The following is a 22,508-nucleotide window of genomic DNA, read 5'->3' as shown; positions in this document are numbered from 1 at the left end:
GAGATACAGCTCCCCTGGCGCCTTGGGTAAGCACCACCTGTTCCAATTGTTTGAATGCCTGCTCATACCTCCCTGCGACCAAACCAAGATCATTCAAAAATGTGTACTTGTTTGTACCTATCGGGAACCCTGGTATCTCGAGCTCGCCCTCTCGTTGAAGCATAAAACCCCGTCAACGAATAGTCGGGATACCTAGACTGGTGGCACCCTGAGTACCCAGTACAAAAATGTGTCCGCCTGGTAAAAACCGGCGTTTTTGGCGAAGATGTGTAGGCCTTAGCCGAAAAGACATTTTCGGGTCGTTAGCTACACTGCAGTTTGATGACTTAAATGTACCTCTCAAAACAACATTCAGCTGGAGATTCAATTCGCGGATGCACAATTACGCGAAACCTCCATGTGACAGAGCTGGCACAAATTTTGAAGCTCCGCGAATTCATCACGCTGACTTAAGGCAATTTTCTTGGCGATGCTTTAGCTTAAGCTCTCGCAGAATGTGCTTTTGACTACCCTAAAGCACATTCTGCGAGAGCTTAAGATATGAGAGCCTTACGGCTAGTATCGAACGAGGAATCACCAAGCTGGATTTTCAATTTGGAGGATCAGAAAGCTGATGACATGCGTTTAAGTGTCATTAAGAGCGTTGGCAGGGGGTGGGTGAAGATGACCAGGGAAGAATCGGCATCCCTATCTCATATGGTTTTTGCATGACTAAACCTTAGGAAAGAGAAGCCGTGGTTGAAAAAAATAGCTGGGTGAAAGTAGCACTCTTGGAATGGCTGCCATTCTTTACATCGCGATATCTATGTGTTGCATTGTGAAGGTAACAAAGTATTGTCCTACTTCGACCAAAAGACATATCCCAGTAGTAGAAACTGCTTAAGATTTTCCGCTATTTCTTATGACGGACATCTTCGAGCTACAAACGGCAAAAATAGAGGTGCATCTCGCACTTCTATTGATAATTAGGTTCTGGGGCCGGCATTATTCGGCTATTCTACACACAGCAGGGCGGCAGATCTGCTCAGCCTCACCGATAATTGGAAGTTGCAGCAGGGGAGGATACGCCAATAATTGTTACGTTAGCTTTTTTGCTCGAGGAGAAGTGTTCTCCTCTTTCGACATCGGTCAGGGTCACCTGTCGGATGGTAGTGAACACACCTCGCTCGTCGTCCACTCCGAATGAAACAGGTTGTTTTCACGTCGTCGATGCAGCAATAGTTATCCTGCCGGCGTCGATGAAGGCGAACGACCCACGGTGGGCCTGAGTCGTCTTGGAAAACATGGGCACGATAGTAAGCCAAGGCTCGACGCAGAGAACAAGGGTGCTTCAACACAGGTGGGCCGGCGCTGCATCTCGGCAACCATATACCACTAGGATGGAAGACCATATTGATCGCCAGCGCTATAACAGGCTATTGGCGTAGAACGGCCAGTTACGGCTTCTGTGCCATATCCACTTATTAATAGTAACCCGGAGGCGTGGCTAAGAACCATCCCGTTGGAGCCGGAGCTGCTGCAGAAGGAATAATCGCGGATTGAAGAAGCAATAGCGCTTCTCGTGGGCTGGCCCACCGCTTAAGACGCTTTGTCTTCCCTGAGGAATCCTAGGAAATTTCATTCCCCCTATCCTCCAAGCTAACCAGATTTTTTTTGCTATCCAGTTTATCAAGTACCGGCGCAAGGTGCAAGTTTTAATCCATCGGTTCGATCAATGGATCGTCAGCTTTTTCGACCCTCTCGGCTCGCCCCATTGATCGACGCTACGGATGATTGGGTCAAGCTGGGGGGGGATTAGACTACGCGGCATATAATGGATTATGTTTGTGCAACTCGCTTTGACGTATACGCATGAGTCATCACTTACCCTGGGCTGTAATGTTCGACATTGATATTCCTGCGCTGGCGGGGGATGGAGAATACTTGCTGGAGCCTCCAGGGAAACCAAACTTTCATCTACGCTGACTTCGGCAAGCCGGCCACTTCAAGGAGTCATGTTATTCGGCGGGAAGATCCATGGTTGACTGGCGCAAGCTCGCTTCTTTCTTTAATACTGAGTTGGCTCCTGCAGAGCAGCAGTTCCTGCTTGAGTACTATAGGCAGTTTACCGAGGCACATTTTATTCAGACAGGCGATTCGTCGTTCGACGCAGCCGGCACCACTGGCCACCATCGTGCGCTTTAAAAAACACTTTGCTTGAATCAGCAACACCTTGGTATGAGAGCTAGGTTGAAGACAATCTCTACATATATCAAAATGTATAAGGCTTAAAAGAACAGCGTTTGGGACGGTTAGATGTCGGCATGACGAGCGAAGACTATTCGTCAACGACCATTGGATTAGTGCATTCAGGAAACACATGTGCGCACCGCACCAGAGGCGACAATGCTGAGATATGGCCGGGCCCGACTGTAGGATCCGAGCCCATGTCGTAGCGTACTGGAGTACTGGTTCACCATAGCAGGCAAGAGTTGCCATTCTTCTCACCCCCAACCTGCGATAAATGCGAAGGTCTGGCCCCTGAAAAATGAAATACTCGAGCAGTCTCTATACCATTGTAGACGATGTACTTCTGAATGTGTATGCGCCAACACTGCAGCTGGAGCTGCCCATGTTTTACCTTCCATCTTCACTTAAACCCGCCCTCCTAATACGATTGATTGTTGGCAATTTAATTGCTTTCACAGCCCCCTCCTGAGTCGATATGGGAAGCGCTGCTCCAACTGGTCAGATAGTCCGACCCTCGATGTCGTTTGTGTCTACTCTAAGATTGTCTGACGCGCTGGTGCGCTCCGCGAACACGCATACGACGAAGCAACAGATATTTTGTGGGCCAATTGACATATTGGGATGGTGGATCGACCAGGCGCATTGGCAAATATAATGTACCTGAACGCTGGGTCGATCGCGTCCGGGGGTTGGAGAAACGTCTATCTTTAAGAGGTCAGGCCATCAATAGATGTTCTACGCTTGCGTGATCCGACTCGTCTCAGGCGAGGTCGGGTAGCCTATCCAATTCGCTGAGAAGAAAGCATGGGCAACTGGATTGCGGCTATATGGTGTCGTATATCATAATTATCCTCGGCATCACACGTCTTCTTGGGCCGTTGCCGACACTGTGGCGAATGCGTTTATTCGAGCGACAATATCCCGTCTTCAGAGCTTATAATCGGCAGCCGCTGCACCTCCAAAAGGGCTGTTGCAGGGAATGGAACGCGTGTGATGAGCCGATATGCCTGGTTGTATGCTGCGCCACACTAAAGCATATCGCTAGTTGGAATCATGCAATTGGCCAATCGAATGTTCAGGTATGGGCTAGTCACAGAATCGCCACAAACCAACTTAGCCTATTACATGAAGGTCTCCACGATGACAATAGTTTTCGAGCATTAACAGAGCAAACGGGCGCAAAGAAACATACGCTCACACCTTTTGACTTTCCTTCGGTACCCGTGTGCTGGAGGAACTTATTTGTGATTGGACGGGTATACAGGATGTCCCAGTCTTTTAGTGAAAACCATTTTCAGCAGCTTGAACACTCAGACCCCTGCGCTACCGGTAGTGCAGTGACATCGGCATAATCAACGTTTAGAATTAGAATCAGGAGTTACGGTTGGAATCGTGTATAGTTTATTATGAGTAGCGTCGGTTTGACTCAAACTTGATTTGAAAGGAACGACACACTATGTCGTAAGGCGCGGACGGTGGCTTCTCACAGCGTCTCACGTTTTTGAAAGCTTGGGATCAGGCGTCTCAGCGCACCAGTGAAACGCGAACACCGTGGTCTCGACAGAGTCATCGCCGAAGCTCTTTTGGATGCCTGTCTTGACCTGTTTACTCTCGAATATCGGTATGGGTTGCCTCAACAGATAGCAACTACGACAAGCTACAACTCCGGAGCTCTTGTCCGGGCCTATATGTTTTTAGACATCCTGCTCTTGTCCTGACCTAAAAAGTTTTAGACATCTTGCCTATAAATATGTAGTAATAGACGGTAAAAAAATCTCGCGCTCTGTGCTTCGACTATCCACAGCTGTCCAGAATGTGTTTTGACAACATTACGAAAAAAATTAAGGAAATATACGATAACTCTTAAGATAGCGGCAAGGGTGAAATGTTTTTTGCGAAGTCACCAGGTTTTTGGATTAACCTTTAAAACCGGTTTACGGACAAGTATATTTTTGGCTCTATTGACCGCTTTCGTTGGGTTCGCCTTCTACATCTGAGGGATACTACTTCGCGGTCCGCATATCGTGTAAGGCGCTTATGTTGCTCTTAATGAAGACGCGCATTTTAACCGATGCTACGCTAAGTAAATTACGAAAATTTGAATGGATGAACGCCGTTGTGGAGAAGTTGCGTTCCGATGTAGCGCTGGATGTTGCCATCGAAATAGCTTGAGCGCTGTGGGCTGCAGATTTGGCCATTAGACTCCATGTGCCAGCCAATGTTGCAGTAGCGTCTACTGCAATATTGATATAAGTTAGTCAATTTGATGTACAATGACGTTAGTTTAGTGAGTACTGTCATAAATGGGAGTTTTTCAAAGCCTGTCTTCGAGTGACGGAATTTGAGTGGCGGCAAAACCACCACCAAGAAGACGAGGGTCGAGGAGGTAGGACAGACCGTGCACATAAATTGGAAGCAAGAAGCCGCGAGCTTCATCAAATACTGAAGCTCCAGCTGGGGGATGACTGCTTGCTTATGGGCAGCAGCGGACATGCCCTAGAGGGCATGAAATGTGGCAGAACTTATGAAATTAGGACACTATCAGACTGGTATTTGACAATAAAGCGCGTCGTTACCGGTGACGAGGTCCTTGATCCGTCCCGATGACAAACACGCGAGCGCTTACGATGCTTGGGACCAGGCGCTCTGATGCAAGCACCGACGTACTCATGGCTTAAATGGTCCCCCACTAAGTGGGCGTGGGTCGAAAGAGGAAACATAATGACTCAGCCTTCTGCGCCTCCTGCTGACGTGCTTTCACGACATGAAAATTGTAGAGAATTTAACAGATCCTTACACGCGGAAACAAAGATGAGCATGTTCACAAATGAGTATCCCGCAGGATACGTCGCCTCATTCTCGTTGGTCTTCCTTGTTTTCGACGCGGAGAACACATCCTTCACAAAAAGATGCAGTCTATGAGAGCAGCAACCCCTGAAATACCGCGATATGAACACCTTGCTAAGCTGTTGCCAGGCATTATTATTGGACAAAGTATTGGCAGCCACCACCCAACAGAACGTTGACAGCGCATAGTGATCTAATACGTCGTGATGTCCTGCGCGCTTTAATCAGCGCTGTAACCTTGCTGTCCGATAGATAGTGACTCGAGGAAAACGCAGACTGTAGGAGACGTGGCAATATAGTTGATATAGGGGCGTTCTTGATGTTTGACCAGCAATTTGTTATCAGACATAAATGAACGCCTTTCATGCGAATATCGACGTTTGCCTTCAACCGATCGTATCACTTGTTTTAACAATCCACCTGCGAGCTTCTTTAGATTCGGGATAATCTTCTCGTCCGGGCGCAGTACGCGAATAGCTTGTTGAATATAGACATCTTCAATAAGCTGGAAATACGACCCTGTGGCGTAGTAGTATGGAGCTGGAACTTCTCCTTTTACGANCGCGATAGCGAAGGTAAGCAAACTCCTTGATGGACCGCCGACCATGAGATAACGCAGAGACCGACATGGCCTAAACAACCTTGCGCCGCATGGACGCCAGTTTTTTGTTGGACACGAACCAATCCGGGCGCTCCGAAATCTCGAGCCCGTTCATGACGTAACGTTATTCGGAGCACTTGTTCGACTGGGTTGTAGCAGACCCACTCTTATTATTCTGATTAATAAGATGTCGGCAGTGTTTGCACACCGCTGGCTTAAGCTTCTGCGGCTGCACAATATCCGCGAAGTATCCCCATACCATGCTCTGCCTCTGTCCCGTCTTCCTGGCCCATCGTTTTTAGTAAAACTTAAGAAGAACAATGCAGAAAAAAACTCTGTTATATTGCGATATTATCGGTAGTGCTTCGTGTTTTCAGATTTTGCTGACAGATCTATATGCTCAGCGTGACAACGAATTCCATCTCCTCCGAATGGTGCATTTGTGACATCTTGCGAAAATGAACCGGCGCGCGCGTACTACTCTCATCCTCCAGCAGAAATGCCCGGACTAACGAGGTTGTTTTCTAAAATCTTTATTAGGTAGGTTGTTATGGATACTCTAGAGAGTTGGATGTTGGAAAGATGGCTATTGCTGTTAAGAACCTTCGATAGGATGACGGTTGACTATTGACTTCGGCTCTGTACATTAACGAGGCTCGCTGCAGACGAACCTCAGCGTCCCGTTTGATGATAAGCACCGCACATCAGCGTCTTTCTTTTATTGAGAGGCATCCTCACCACGTGTTCGAATTGAGAAGGGATTCGTCGCGTCGAGGTCTTGTTGCTCGTTCCGCTTGGTCTTCTTCTTGTTCGAGCAATCTCCGGTTCTTCGAAGACTTGTGGTGTTTGCTTATATTGACACGTTAGTACCCATCGAGATATCAAACGGAAATAACCTATCGCCCATAAGAAATACCTGTTATAACTCTTCCAGATCGTTCAAGACTATCTTTTTCTAGTGTCGAGGCAGGTTGCGGAAATTGTCTCGTAATATTTCGAAAATGACTGGCAAATCATCATCTGGGTGGCCTGCAACTGGAGGTCGTACTTAAGGGAGTTAATGAGGTGCCAATGAGCATCAAAATCGTTCAATTCAAGTCTCCTCCAGCTTGTGATGATCGGCCGCAAATGATATTTGCGAGGGACATTTGAGATAATGGCAAAAGTAGACGAGCATGGCTTCGCGCCGGTTGCCATTGGAAGTCGTGCATTCTTCAGCTGTCATTCCGAACCTTTAGTGATTGGAAAAAAACTTAGGATGAAAGGAATGTTATAAACTTACCTGTCCAAATACTTCCGAAGTGCGTTACATGAGATTTTCCGGTCGATATGTTGAAAGATATCACCACATGGGGTCAGCTACCACTTGCTGCTTTGCCAGTTCTGTGGTAAAAAAATAAATTCGATCTGGAAGCTTTTTATGGACTCAACTTACCGTTTGCAACACTCAAACAGATTTTTCATGCTGCTTGCGATGAACTCTTTCGCGATATTGCGGGCACCTGCTCCGCGTGAGGTGACTGTAGGACCGAAGTGCCGAACCTCTGTCAATGTTCTAAGTGATTCCTTCTTGTGCAGGTGATTCACTAAAAGACTATGGCGGTGTTCGATGTAAATTAGGACGTTTTCCAACTCATATGGGCAGAACGCTACACAGAATCGGTGGAGTATTTAGCCAAGACGTGAATCGACCCCCAAAAGGAAAAATTCATTTGAGCATGGGGTTACAGGACGTATTTTCCAATTACGAGTCTTAATAAAACCCTTGACTTCGCGTCACGCTGCACCGATTTAGTACCTTATGGGACACATTTAAGTTCACAAGTAATTAGTGACCACAAACAATGGATGGCACGTTACTGATCTTCAATCCTCCGAAAATGCTTTCCACTCATCCATCGTTGCAGTAAAATGGGGCTTGTCATTTGGCGACGACGTTCTTTTCAATGTACCAATTCAAAGCAGGATAGTTACCATAGGAAACGGTATTCGCAAAACATTTAAGAGAGCAAGCTCTAGATAAATAACAAATACTTTCGGCTGATGGTCGGCGAGGAAAAGTCGTCGTAAAAAGTTGATTGAGGTAACATACGAGTCAGCACTTTCATTCTTCATGAAAACGAAGGCCGACGAGAACGTGGGATATAGCATGGGATTTCCAACATGGATCAAAGAAAATCTCGTCTCGTTCGTTTTATAGGTGTAATATCTAGCAATAAGACGTCGCAGTTCTTCCTTAAGAGTTCCACATTCTTTATATGAGCGAAGGAGGAAAGTGTGATGCGCCCATTGAAATCTTCTCGATATTTATTTTGAACCCAAAGTCCGTGAAGGCTTCGAGCACCATATTCATTGCCGTTCGTCAATCGAGTTTCCTGATTGCATTGTTTTGCTTCAAATTCTAGAGCTTTCGCTTAATGAGTTCCAATTGCTGGTCTTGCTTTCGCATGATGGTTTGAACATGCCTTGCTTTTAAACCGGACTGAAAAAAGCCGAGCAATTTCTTTCTTATGAGACTTCGAGATACGAGTGTGAACTGGATGAGCGGTCCTGGCGGTGGTAGGTTCAGGGCAATGCTCTTTGCATGTAATTGTAAAGGACCAGGTGCCGTCTGTAATTGGGAGGAGATTGTTTATGTGAACGTTAAATTCCTCGGTGAACTCGCTCAACCATATAATAATCCAGTTACAAAAGTTGTTATTATCCTTCTGACCGGTTATGGCCAAACCCGATTCACATTGTTAAGGAGTAGTGTATTAATCGCACTACTTCGGCATATTTTGTCCATTTTTGGCTTATTTGATCCCATTCTTCCGCATACCGGTATCATTTTATATGATTCTTTGTTTTCTGGGCTAAGCGAAATTGTCAAAATTAGCAGTAATGGTGTCGCGGCATTATACACCTGGACGGTTGCGATTGTTCTACAGGCACAACGGCGAGCGCATCTTATGCAATACTACTACTTATATAATTGGGTTATGCTATACTACAATTTGAGTCGATTGTGTGTACAGGAATCAAGTCCATACGACTCGCTCAAGCTGTAGACGAGTCATAAAGTGGACGCGGATTAAAGCAGCTTAGCCAAAGACTGTGCGCACCACAAGCTTTGCTTCTTTCAATTTGCTAGCCTTACAACCGTTTCAAATGGTATTTTTTGCTAATTTCCACTTCCTTGTCATTACATACCTATCGAGTTATTCCCATCATACTAGCTCTCAGTATTCTTATCGTATTGTGAAGGGAAAACGTAATTCATTCGTAAAACTCGTTCTCTTGAATCCACTTAATTCTTGCTAAGTTTTTTTTATTTCTATTTGCCAGCTTCTCATATCGGCATCGTATCAGAAAGCTCCTAACGGGGTGATACGATTGGTCGCTATCACAAGTGGAAAAAGTCGGTATGCGATGTGACGATGTGGCAGTCTCTGTTGCAATTACATACATATGTATACATATTGCACGTAATACAAGCCTAAAAAAACCTCATATAGTCCTCCTTTTTGTATGCCTCTTACAAAAGACAAGTCTAATCAGTACCAAGAGCAAAGACCAACAACGCGCGCAGCCCGAAGACCCAAGCGGCATAAACAACGCGACGTCTCGAGCGTCTCGAGCGTTCCCGCGGTCCTTTTAAGCAGCGAAAGCTAGCTTTCCGTATTGTGTCGATTAGGGGCTTCTGACCAGACAAATTTTGTCTCCAGACGGATCAATACAAGAGCTACAATCGATTGTTTCGATCTCTCCGTTCGCTACGAAGGCCGCGTAGCTGCTTCCTTGGACGTTTTCCGCTGTTTCTAAGTCTTTACATACGCCAAAAAGGTCTATTGCGAATCCTCGTAGCTTGTCATTGTGTCTCGTACTCGCTAGAAGGTAAAGAAACGCCTTAATCAAGCCATTTCTCTTCCGCTACGTAGCTTCTTCGAGACCCTCGAGATCAATCGCGCAAACATAATGGACGAAAGTGACGTCTACGTACGTGAAGAAGGTGATCGTCCTGTTGAACATTCACCTCGTGGCCGATACATTCGGTTTGATATTCGACTCGGTACGGGGGCTTACAAGTCGGTCTATAAAGCGTATGATACCGACCAAGGAATCGACGTCGCGTGGAATGCCATTGATATTGGTTTATTGCCTAGTACCGAGAAGACTCGAATCATTCAAGAGGTGCAATTGTTGCAAAAACTTGAGCACAAGAACATTATTAATTTCTATGGCTCGTGGTTCTCGAAAGAAAAGAATCAAGTCGTGTTTATCACCGAGATCATGACGTCCGGGACCCTCAAGTCGTATATCAAGCGCGTTCAATATATCAAGTGGAAAATCATTAAACGCTGGTGCATTCAAATCTTAGAAGGGCTTCATTATCTCCATAATCAACACCCTCCTGTCATTCATCGGGATCTCAAGTGTGACAATATCTTTGTCAATGGCAATACGGGAGATCTTCGTATTGGAGACCTTGGTTTGTCGACTCAATTGGCTGTGGACAAGCGCTCAAAGGCACAGAGTGTACTGGGTACGCCGGAGTTTATGGCCCCAGAGTTATACGACGAAAGCTACGATGAAAAAGTCGATGTCTATGCGTTTGGCATGTGTGTACTGGAAATGGTGACGAAAGAAGTGCCGTACTCGGAATGTATTAATCCTGCGCAAATTTACAAGAAAGTTACGGCAGGAATTCGACCGAAAGGCCTCCAACGCGTTGTGAGTCAAGCTGCTCGTGACTTTATTGAGTTGTGTTTGTCGCGTGGAAATGGACTGGTTGACGTGACGGCGCAGTATCTATTGGATCATCCGTTTTTAAAAGCTCAAGACGATGATAATGATATGGTCGAGTGTTTAGACGAAGACAAGGTCGAACGGGATAGCAAAGTCGAGCAACAGCGTCTTGAACGAGTAGCAGAAGAGTCGTTTGCAGAAGAATTTAATATGGAAGGACGATTAAAAGATGGTGTCGTGCTTGCAATGTCGGAGCGAAGAAATTCAATTTCCTTCGAGATGAAAGACGAGTTGACGCCTTTGTCAGTGGCAGTACCACCAAGTAACGGAAGCAATGGCATCGCAGTGGCTTTAATTGAAGAAAAGAATGCTGGAACGCATGCTTTACGGCAAGTTTCAAGTGAAGTATGTGCTCGTGATAGCTTTGTGGAGCCACATGCCGTGGCAACGACCTTCGTGTCGTTGGCAACGGCGACTGTAGCGTCAACTCCCGCAGAAGGCTCGACTCCTCCTTCCTCCGCGAACCTATCATTTGTGACTTCGCCTTCTCTGCCTGTAATTAGCGAAATGGTGGGTGCTGACGAACCGCTCATGTCTGAAAAAAGCAGTTCCGATACGCACGTTGATCGGTTCTTAGCAACACTACCTGGCTCTGAAAGTGCCATTCAGAACACGCGAATCAACATTATGGGTGGTCGAGGACATCGTTTGGATTTAGAAAACGACTCGAATCCAGAGTACGCTGAAAGTCCTGTGGATTCTCCCGTTGCGAGTGATACAGTTTTGTTGTTTACAGAAGATTCTGGTGCAGTTGGTGGGAATTGTATCAAAGTGGAGCCTCCAAATTCAGCTCCAGGACTCTTGACGCCGTCTCTTGCTCCACATGCACACATTCCATCACTGCAACTCCCAGAGCCAGTTCTCGTGCCTCAGACGTCTCTTGTTCGTCGGGCAAGTATTCATGGACCATCGGCTGCTGCGGCTGTGGCTGCTGCGTTAGCAGACGCTGGTTCCCAGCTCCCTTTATCTCAGCCTTCGTCCACTAACGCACGAAAGCGCGTGAAGCGACATGAGATTAAAGCTACAAAAGATCCTGACAATGAGCATAGCATTCTCTTGAGTCTTCGCATTATGATTGATGGCAAATCCAAGGAAATAAAATTTCCGTTTAATTTGTTTGCGGATAGCACCTACGAAGTCACGTGTGAATTGGCGGTGGACGTTGGCATTCGCGAGCCAGATCTTGAAGATATTGCCGACTCGATACGGTTTCTTGTGACGGAAGGAAAAATCAATAATCTCTCGGATGTTCAAGAAGATGTGTGGGAAGAAGCTCCGGAGCCATATTCGTTCTCGTCAAAGCCGTTTCCAAACGTTTTAAAGATGACGTTTGTTCATATGCCTCCTGGAGCTTATCAACCGCAGCAACCGTTTCTATTAAACTCGTCGGGATTAGATCATGCGCAGAGTGTATTAACTGCATCGACCTCGAGCCTTTCGACTTCAGGGCTTCCGAGTGGACTGATATCGAGTAATGCGACTACTTCTACTACGACAATTGGAGCGCCAATGTCTATACAAGATGTGGTGCTGCCTGGACTTCAAGATTCTTTGAATACTGCCAATTTAAGTGACCCATCGTCTACTTTAATGGTTCTTGATAGCACGTTCCCGTTGCTAAGTAGTAGTGGTAGTAGTACTGGAGCTCTTTCGGCGCAGTCTAGCAACGATGTAGCTCGGTCACCTCCTCGTCCTGGCCTCGCTCAGACGGCAAGCGACTCGATGCTTACAAAAGAGACGTTGCTCAATATCCTCGAGATGCGTGCACGTGGTGTGTCCATGGGATCAATGGCTGATCCAGCGTACGTGCAGCAGATTCAACAATTGGAAGATTGTTTAAAACTTGCCCGTACGACATTTGATGAGAGGGAATCGTCATTAGAAGCCGCAATTCGAAGCGAAGAAGAAAAACATCAGCGGGAGATTGAACGGTTTCGAAAGAAAATGGAAGAATTTGATAAACAACGTGCAGCTATTGCTCGACAGCAGAATGGAGACGGCGTGACTAGTTTATCAGCCATGTATGATGACAATCTGTCGCAAGGAGAGACGTTGGCAAGTACGAATGAGCGCAATTCGTCGGCGATGCTGGTGGCTTTTGATAATGAAGTCAATCTCGCAGGCGAGTTTGAAGCAGAACTCTCATTGCCATCTTCTGGACAAGCAGTCTCTCTCGCAATGTCCGAGTGTATGAGTGCAGCAGCGCCAATGAGCAAAGGATCGGAGGCTGTTCAAGCTACATCAGCCATGCCAAGTACTAACTTGCTGGACGATTATCCGTCCGTGGTTTAATTAGCTCTAGAGACCGACTCGATTATAACTTGTCGTCTGGACAATCTTGGTCAAAGACATTTGTTGTGCAAGTGCTGGTCTATTGTCATGACGTTGCTGTCAAGTAACGGTTTTGGGTTTGTGGCTTCTATACGATAGCGAAGACAACGAGCAAGGTGCCACGGTGGTGGTGGCAAACTTTGCAATGTATAGCGAGAAGGAGGGATGGCAGCAGTAAATTGGCTTGTGCTTTTGGGGAAAAGTTTTGGTGTGAAAATTATGAATGGGGAGCTGCAATTGGATGAGGAAGCAAACAACAAACGTTACTTCTGCGTGGCCATGCAGATAGGCGAATCCTTAACCAATATAGAGGAGTCTGTGCGATAACATGCGTATTGTAGCTCAATCGAGTTGCGGCTTGTTTGTAATGACTGGAAACCAAATTGCCTGCGTTTGATTGTTGTATTTCCAGGCTCAATGCAATTTTCCTTTTTTTTTATTTTCTGCTGCATTTTTGTGAAGATATGCGCCTTTCACGACTTTCTTGAGTCGCTACAATTTTAATGTTAATTCTACGATTGATATGTCGGCATCGGTTTGATAAATATTAGGATTAAAGTGATGTTCTCTTGAAAATAGCAATATAATGGCGAATTGTGGAAGTGTAATCTCCGGTTACGAAAAAACAAAACAACATCTCAATATTGTTATTTTCTCATATACTTCTGCTGCAATTCTGCTTACTCTTTTGCGTATCGTGGGGGACTTGTTTCTTATCATCTGCGAGGTCACGTAAGAAATCCATATAGCCAACTTTTTCTCTTTTATCAGCTAAATTAAAAGAGGAAAGTCGACATAGGATTACCGTCATTTACTGAAGAATCTTTTTGCGTAAGCAAAAGTCGAGTATAATTAATTCGACTATTACAAGAATTGGTATGCCCTGCGCCGCATGAGAACATTTCATACTTGTGTTCCTGCTAACAATACTTGCGTGTCATGCGGCAAATTTAAAGGACAGCCGTGTATTGCTTCAAAGCTGCATTAAGCACGATGCGTACGAAATGCATCCTTCCACAAGACAATTCTATACGCAACCTGCACCTTATTGATCCTGAATCTACGTTTTGAACAAGTCTGCATTATCATTAACTGTAGACAAATTCTAGACACCATCATCGACGTTCCTATCTGCGTTATGCTGCTAAAACACCAGTTCGCGACTTTTACAGTCACGCCTTAATTAATAAGCCTGCGTCTCGCCTTCGTTGTTTGCGTTGCGTCAATTTGGTCAAGTACTGGTAACAATTCCTCAATCTTTTTCCGGTACTCAAAGTCTTGAGCGACTGGGTTATGCTCTAAATAGAGGGTACGTAGTCCTTTTAACGGTCTCAGATGCTCAATATCCGTAAATTCGGCAATTTGATTATTATTGAGCCACAGATCTTCTAGCTCCGTCAGCGGTGCCATAATTATTGGTATGTTTGCAATACGATTTCCACCAAGGTCCATCGTCTTTAAATTAAACTGTAGCACCATAGAAAAAGTAAAAGAAAATTTCTCCCAATAATTATATCAATACTCACCAGATGCTCAATGTTTTCAATCTTTTCAATACCATTGTGACTCAGGTACAGCTCCTCCAGTGCCGAATTCTGTGCAAAGCCTGTCATTTGTACGACGCGGTTGCTCTGCACACTTATGATCTTTAACTCAGTTAACGTCTCAAGTCCTTGAATAATTGTGATTTTGTTTTTTCCGAGCCATAATTCCTGTAGATCGATTAAACCATCTAAATTCTCCATAACTCGCAATCGATTCGCTCCTAGATCCAATTTTTTCAATCTCTTGAGGTTCTCAAGGCCTGTAATCTTCTTTAATTTATTGTTCGCGACGTACAGTTCTTCTAGTATCGTTAAGTGGCTTAGATCTGGAATTATGCGAATTTCGTTAAACGATAAGTCGAGCACTTTAAGAGTTACAAGGCTCTGAACTCCTTCGAGTGTTTGAATCTGATTATCGTACAGCTCCAAGTGCTGTAGCTGACGTAGCAACGCAACGCTCCCCATTGATCGCAGCAAATTAGAACGCACGTGCAACTTAAGCAAATTTGGCAAATTCTCTAGCCCATCGAGATCCGTGACTTTAATTCCTGAAGTACCAATATAATAAAGCTCGTCCTCTTGAACGTCGCTAAAGTCCACGCAGCTTGATAGCTTGATTGCCTCGTGCTCGTCCTTTAATTCTTCGTCACTCTCGGCTTTTGCGACTTGATACTGTGCACGTTCGTCCATCGCAGCTTGCAGAGCGTCTGTATTGACGTGCTTAACCCGCGTATTTTCATCAGGAAACGTCATCTCGGAGTTCGTATTTGCCGCAATTATTGCAATACTACCATTATCAAAAACCATTACCGGTTTTCTCGCAACTAACACGACTGTTGTACCGACGCCAAGTGCGATAATGGAGGGAATGCTCAATTATTTCGTGCCTGAGGATGGCGACTCGTCCGAGCACTTGAATGTTGTGCCGTTGCCACGTGTGGAATCATTATGTTTGCAACACATTAAGGAGGTACGTGCTATCAGTGCGTAGCTGTCGTACAAACACGAAAAATTTGCTCACGTTGCGATGGGCTAGAGCTTTCCGTTGCTCGGTGACTTCCACTTTCGCTTTAAGACGGCATTTGAAGGCACTTATGGTATGTAATTGATCGGTTGTTCTTAAGCGTTATCACTTATGTGTATCAATGGCGTTTAGTTTGGCTGGACATTGTAAATGACGCGGACCCGATACCGGACTTTAATGGTCTCGTTATTGCCAAGATTTCTAGATTACAACGCGAGAGTCCGCCTTCATCAATATATTGTCATAATGCACATAAGACCAATATAGAAGCAACGGATCTTATTGAGACTGCAGAGCCTCCATCGTCTCCCAGTACGTAGAATGTTTTTGATACATTGTGGCACTTTAAATTTATCTACGGTGCATGATTTCAGTTAAGCGCGAGGAGCCCCAATTGCCACAAAAAGTTTTCAATAACGACTTAGTTGGGCTCGTAAGTGAACTTCTTACCCGAGTTTTTACAATAATATTGAAACTTTTGTTTTATTGTGCAGATGGCAGATCCAGTGCCTTCCTCAACTCCTTCGGTGGCGACTCCAGTTATACCGGTAAGCTTTATTTGTATTAAAATAAATAACTTTTTCTTAATTCTCATGTAATTGTAGCAGCAAAATAATATCACGTCGTCCCAAGCTGCACCCGACCCTTTTGATGTTTTCGGTGGTAGTAATACTGCCCCCATGAAACCAACGCCAATCAGCGCCAATATTTCAGCTACGAACGGACCACGAGGTTTGTCACCCACGACCATGGGACCTCATGTTAGAGCGTTTGGTGCTCAAGGAGGTTTTCACCCAATGGCTTCTGGCAATCCTTCGCCAATGGCACCTCGAGTTCCTAGTGGCATGAACATTAGCCAAATGCACATGGGTATAATTCAGCCACCAGTTGGTATGCAGCAACAACAGAAACCAAATAGCTTCCAGGGACTTCAGTGGCAGGGCATGGGGCAACAACAGCAGCAGCAGCGGAATCCGAATCAGCGGTGGTAACAAATAATAGAATTACCGGCATTTGTGCTTCTTAAAGGGTATTGATATCCATTACAACTAAGATTGATATTCCCACAACTAAAACCTTTTAGATATATGATTCTTTATTATTCCACTACTATCGAACAAATAAAGTAATTTTAAATTCGCAACTTAAAATTATTATTCCAACAACTTCTGTAATTTGAGAAAATGTCTACAAAAAATCTGCGATATTACATAAGTGCGACTAAGGAGAAGCTAATATATACTTGTCTTGTTGTGCAGTCCTAGAGCAAAACTGAAAATAAGCGCCGAGTCAATTTAATGGACTTTGGATTGGCAAAAATTAGGTGAGTCAGATTCTGCATTGGGTTGGAAAGATGAAATGGTCTTTTCAAGTTCTCGTAGTAGTGCTGCAATTGGTGTTCTGCCATTGAGGAACTGATTCCACATTTTACCCTGGAAAATAAAACGATCAGAATAAATCTCTACTAATTTATTTTAAGTACACAACATTCTGAGGCTGATTCAGGACTTTACCTTTTCATTGTAGATATCCCTCATGCTAGCCCGATTTGATGAATTTTGCCCTTCAATAATTTTTCTTGCCTCGCGAGGTCTAGCTCCAGATTGGATGGTCCTTTGAATAGTAATTTTTGCCTCAATAGTAAGTCTTCTTGCTATTGGATGCCCAGCTTTCAGTTTGCAGATTTAAAACTTAATAAAAAAAAGTTGTGGTGGAAATTATTAAAGTAGAAGCAATTTATACTTTTTTTAATGATAAATTACTTAAGAAAAATAGCTGTGGGGTTATTTTTATCCTTTTTAAAATGAAGTTGCAAACTATTCTTGATAGGAACTTATTGGCTCGTATTCTAAATAAAAGGTTCGGTTGAACATGTCTTTCATGTTTTGTCAGTATCCTGAAGAGGTTCGCAACAGTCGTTGTGAGGTCACGCCAGTATGTCCATCGAGCCCTCCCGCTACGGCCCGGACTTTCATTGTGTCACGGTGTCACGCGATGTCTTTGAAGTCCATTCACACTATACAAATTTGCGCCCCGTGGGTGGTGGCTCCTATGGCATCGTCTGCTCGGCCGAAGACACGGTATACTTGCGTTTTTTTTTCGTTTTGTTGCCTCATGCAAAACTATTGTATGAATCCATTTAATAATTGCAATTATTGTTTCAATGTATCCTAGTTGCGGGGACGAAAAGTGGCCATTAAGAAGATCACTGACGTCTTTGACGACCTCACCGATGCCAAGCGTATCTTGCGTGAAATGAAGCTCCTTCGACATCTTGGCGTGCATGAAAACATTATCAACGTAAGCACTTGATTTTACGCAACGTGTCACGCGTTTTTGAACGCAATAGATGGAATTTCACAAACTACTTTTGCATTAGATTTTAGATGTAATATTGATCCCTCCGAACGTCATTGACTTTCACGACATTTACATCGTCACGGATCTAATGGAAAGTGACTTGGAACGGATCATTAGCTCGTCTCAGCCGCTCTCGGATGCGCATTTTCAATACTTTTTGTATCAAATTCTACGCGGCATGAAATTTGTGCATTCGGGCAATGTATTGCATCGCGATCTCAAGCCGTCCAATTTGCTCGTGAATTCCAATTGTGACTTGTCAATTTGTGACTTTGGATTAGCACGGGGCGTAGAAATGACTTATAATGAAGATCTCACGGAATACGTGGTGACGCGGTGGTATCGAGCCCCCGAGTTGCTTACGGATTGTCAAAACTACAATGATGCCGTGGACGTCTGGGCCATTGGATGCATTTTTGCCGAAATGCTGCGTCGTCGACCGTTTTTTACCGGACGAGACCCGTCGGATCAGCTTCATATGATCATTCGTGTGCTAGGCTCGCCATCCGAAGAGGAAATGGCCTTTGTGCCGCACGAAGCGGCACGACGCGCGATTTTACAGCATGGATTTTATCCCAAGGTATACAATTATACGTATTTTATTGATTTTAAAAACCTTACTGATTTGAATGGCTTTATAGCGTCCATTAATTGAATTCTTTCCAGATGCCAATCCTCTGGCTGTGGATTTACTGGCTCAAATGCTTAAATTTAATCCCGCGGAGCGTATTTCGGTCATTCAAGCTCTGGCCCATCCATATTTGGCACAACTTCAGAATGCCGTACGAATACACAGTTGCTTCATTTATTCAAAAGGAGAGATCTCTAAATCGTGCGTATTGGTTTTTGTAGGCTGACGAGCCCGTTTGTGCCGCGCCATTTAATTTTGACTTTGAGCGCGAATCATTAGATTTAGGCATTGAAATGCCCAAGACAGAGCTACAGCGTCTCGTTTTTCAAGAGTGCATGTCGATTCATCAAGTAGAACCCCACCACATGCAGTGAGACTTTCCTCAAGCGAGGTTTTGTATTGACTGAGAGAAGGCTGATACATACATTTGATAACTTTGTTGCAATTTCACATACATTCCGTGTATGTATTCGGATTAGATAAAAGAAATCGTGGTTTTAGCTTGGCTTCTATCATTTTGATGATTCTCGTACTGCGTTTAAATTCTAAATTATGATTTAGAATTGAGGAACCTAACCACGCGGTAATAATCACAATGGCTGACGAGCACGCCATTCCCGCGAATTTTTCGTCTAATAAGAGCAGTAACTTCTAGCATCGGAAAGGCGGCTGGCTTATGAAATGATTGGTTTCGTCTGCTCCTACGAGGGTACAATTTTAAAACAACATTAAAACAGATCGCGGATACGATTTTAGGATCTATATTGGATATGTAAGAGTTTTAGCAGGATGAGTTTTGCACGACTCCATCTAAGCTTGCAAAAACCGTTTTTTTGCAACTAAGATATCAATGCCTTCATTTGATAAATAAGTAGCAATGATCATTGGCGAGTCTGTAAGTCACAAAACTTTACGAGATTACATAATTCGAACATTTCTGGAAGGGATCCAGATTAAACAAGTATTTCATTCTTGAAAACGAGATTGTTAATTTCATGTAATGATCACCCCGTTACATCACCCCTCCCTTAAACGACAATCACTCTGACTGTCATTGGATGAAGTGGTCACTATGTGACCAGTAAATTTGAAAATGATGTTGATTGGTCAGAACCATCATTTTAAATTCCATCGCATGAAGAACAAATTCATGCGGGGTGTTGATAGTGCTGCGCCTTTGGCTGCGGTTCGTGCAGCCGCGGGTGACGCACTGTTATCTCTTGCGGCAGACGGAACGTCTGCCGTAGTATCTTCCACTCGCACAACACTAGATGTTGCGAGTGCACGTGGTGATTCACCACGTGAATACGACCCCTCTTTGGAGGTCGACTACGAATGCGAGTCGGACGAAATGGCCGACTTCGGGAGAATAGAACAGTCGCCTGATAGACGTCAGGCGGCTGACTATGAGCCTTCGAATGAAAGGGCTCATTCTGATAGACGAGTTAATAGTCTATTTGGATCCGACGATGAGGATGATCCCTCATCGCCCGTTCCGTCTCCGCCCGTACCATCAGTACGCGGCTTCTTCCGAGGACGGATTTGACCACCCTTTTCAAGAATCACTATAAAGATTCTTGTGATCGCGAACCAGATTCTCATGTTGAACCTGAAGTTTCTCATGCCGGTTCCGGATATCCTCGAAACTGCGATGAGCTGACGAAAGCTCATCGCGAACAGCATGATATTTCCGTTCACACTCCAACATGGAGTACGCACTCCTCGAACGGTCTTCTAACCGCTCGATATGGTGAGCCTGCACCGTCTGCCCCAACGAGCGACGCTTGCCGCGCTCGTGGTCAAGTCCCTCCTCCAAATCATGGAGGAAGTGATCGATTTTGTCGATCCTCGACATTAGATCTGACACACGGTTCGGATCTAATTTTCCCTCCTCCACCACAACCATTGGTGGATTCCCACGGTGATCAACGTTTCCTTGTGGAACGTATTTAAAAACACCGTAACGTGAAGGGGCAGCGAACGAGTTATCTTGTTCGGTGGCGTGGTTATCCACCTTCACATGACAGCTGGGAGCCTCGTTCCCAGCTGGTTACTGACGTTGAGGGCCTCGTCCGTCAGCTCTTCGAATTGTCAACACAACACGGACAGGGATCACCCCACGTGAGGCATGGAAGCCCAGTCTCACGTGACAACCGATGCAATTTATACTTTGCACCGGTTGGAGTTCGTTTCTCAAACTTAACGCGATTCGCGTTAAGTTTTTGAAGCCAGGCCTCGCGTCCAATGTCTTTGACATTGCGAATGAACGCGGTCCAGGCCTGCATAAGCGAGACTTTATCTCGCTTACTGTTGCTACTAAACCATCGATGCTCAAGAAGCATCGAGATAAAAATCTTCCTCAGCGCGAAAGTTCTTCGCGCTGGGATCAAGGCCATGTAGCTTTTTCACAATAAATAAGGGATATTTATTGTGAGGAGTAGTCTCTCCAGAAAAGCTATTGATTAGCCGTTCTGGCAAAAGCCACGGCTTCTTTTCAATGGCGAGATGATACATTTTACTGTCTTCACTCCCCTGAGTGGTACCCACTGAAGCAGGGGTGCCACAAGAACTTTTCTTACGATGGCTTACACCATCGTCATCACCTTGCACAGAAACACGTGCAGGTGACCGTACGGGAGCCGACCAACGTTTAACGTAGGATGCGTTCACATCCTACGTGGCAATTCTATTGTGTACGCATTACCTCTGCGATGCGGTACACAGAAAGGCCCAATGAACTTGGGTAGTAGTTTACTGCTACCCACATTAGTGACCAATCGCTTAGGTAGGTTCACCGTAGAGAGTAGCACTAGATCATTAATTTTAAATGAATGAACATTTGCTCTTCCATGTTTGTCTGCATTCCGTTTTTGTCGGTCCACTGCGTTAGCAATGGAATCCTGAACGAACCGGATTATTGGTTCTCGAGCTAGCAGAAATTCTTCTGCCGACTCATTTGTTTTGTCTTTTTCAGTACGCTTTTTGGTACAGCCATGAGATCATTCTCATCTTCGATGTCGATTTCTTCGACATCGACATCACTGCGTCGTTGTTAACTTCGACACGTGATGAGCATGAGCCAGAAATGGTTTTGCTCGTGGGGTGCGAGTCCACCCGCCCTTAAACTAGAGGATCCCTATAATTGGGTGAAGCCATTCACGATGAACGGTGTATGCGTTGTAGATGCATGCATCGAATTATTGATGTCCACGATGCCCACTTGTTGGTGCATCGTGACACTCATACATGATGCGCAAGCGCAAATCATTGTGAGTTGGGACGACCACACGTGGGGTGTCGCCGGTAACAGCTGTGTAATACAAAAGCCGTTACGTGTTGTGTATCGATCGGATGACGACGATAGAAAGCCAGTAAATCTTTCAAAGATTTATCGGATGGATTCATTCGATGATCCATTAAACATAGAAGGTCGTTATCTTTTGTGTAGGCTTTCTTTATGTCATCAACCAAGGTTGATGACGGAACACTCGTAGTATGTGTTGCAACAGTGGAATTATTTTCACTGTTGGAGTGCACTGCTGACTCAAAATCAAGTCGGTGTGATAACGCATCAGCGACGACATTAAGTCGTCCTGGTGCAAATTCTACCTAGAAATTATACTTCGCGAAGAAGGATAGCCACCTCGCCATTCTTTGCGAGAGGTGTGGGCTATTTACGGCCGTGCGTGATGACGCATGGTTCTTATATACGATGAACAGTCTATCTTCAAGAAAATAGACCCTGAATTTAGCCAATGCATATTTCATGGCAAGGAGCTCCTTGTCATGCACTGGGTAATTGCGTTCAGCTGGTTGGAGCTGACGCGATTGGTAACACACGACGCGCTCCGCGCCGTCTGTATCGTTTTGCATTAACGCACAGCCGATTGCGAAATCGCTGGCGTCACAGACCACATGGAATGGTCTGTCTTGATCTGCAATCGCCAAGATGGGCGATTGCATCAAGCTTTGCTTGATACCTTCAAACGAACGCTGACAATCAGCGTTCCATAACCATTTCTCGTCTTTTTTCAAGAGACGAGAGAGATGAACTGTCATCTCTGCATAATTGCGAGAGTACTTGTGCAAGTACGCCGCTAAACCAAGGAACTTTCTAAGTCCCTTGACATCGACTGGAACTGGCCAGTCGGT

General features: G+C 45.0%; 3 protein-coding genes across 3 annotated transcripts; 2 read left to right on the top strand and 1 right to left on the bottom strand.

The window, feature by feature from the left end:
* Nucleotides 1–9,634: 9,634 nt before the first annotated feature.
* CCR75_001908 (uncharacterized protein) lies at nucleotides 9,635–12,757 on the top strand (the record flags this gene model as incomplete). The annotated part of the gene is made up of 1 exon (XM_067960009.1): nucleotides 9,635–12,757. The coding sequence occupies one exon, from the start codon at nucleotides 9,635–9,637 to the stop codon at nucleotides 12,755–12,757; it is 3,123 nt and encodes a 1,040-aa protein (XP_067816424.1).
* Nucleotides 12,758–12,961: 204 nt separating this feature from the next.
* CCR75_001909 (uncharacterized protein) lies at nucleotides 12,962–18,880 on the top strand (the record flags this gene model as incomplete). Its single annotated transcript, XM_067960010.1, has 12 exons — nucleotides 12,962–13,114; nucleotides 15,206–15,310; nucleotides 15,377–15,437; nucleotides 15,497–15,676; nucleotides 15,739–15,797; nucleotides 15,859–15,912; nucleotides 15,970–16,298; nucleotides 17,301–17,445; nucleotides 17,540–17,665; nucleotides 17,745–18,305; nucleotides 18,367–18,507; nucleotides 18,578–18,880. 12 exons carry the CDS (start codon nucleotides 12,962–12,964, stop codon nucleotides 18,728–18,730), a joined length of 2,067 nt encoding a protein of 688 aa, XP_067816423.1. The 3' UTR covers nucleotides 18,731–18,880.
* Nucleotides 13,676–15,157, bottom strand: CCR75_001910 (uncharacterized protein). The gene is made up of 2 exons (XM_067960011.1): nucleotides 14,323–15,157; nucleotides 13,676–14,263 (listed from the first exon to the last, which is right to left on the bottom strand). The coding sequence occupies exons 1-2, from the start codon at nucleotides 15,145–15,147 to the stop codon at nucleotides 13,976–13,978; spliced, it is 1,113 nt and encodes a 370-aa protein (XP_067816877.1). The 5' UTR covers nucleotides 15,148–15,157; the 3' UTR covers nucleotides 13,676–13,975.
* Nucleotides 18,881–22,508: the final 3,628 nt, after the last annotated feature.

This window comes from Bremia lactucae, linkage group LG4 (assembly GCF_004359215.1).
Source record: "Bremia lactucae strain SF5 linkage group LG4, whole genome shotgun sequence".
Taxonomy (NCBI): Eukaryota; Oomycota; class Peronosporomycetes; order Peronosporales; family Peronosporaceae; genus Bremia; species Bremia lactucae.
Note: the sequence above shows the minus strand (reverse complement) of the source record. Positions and strands in the feature narration are given on the sequence as shown.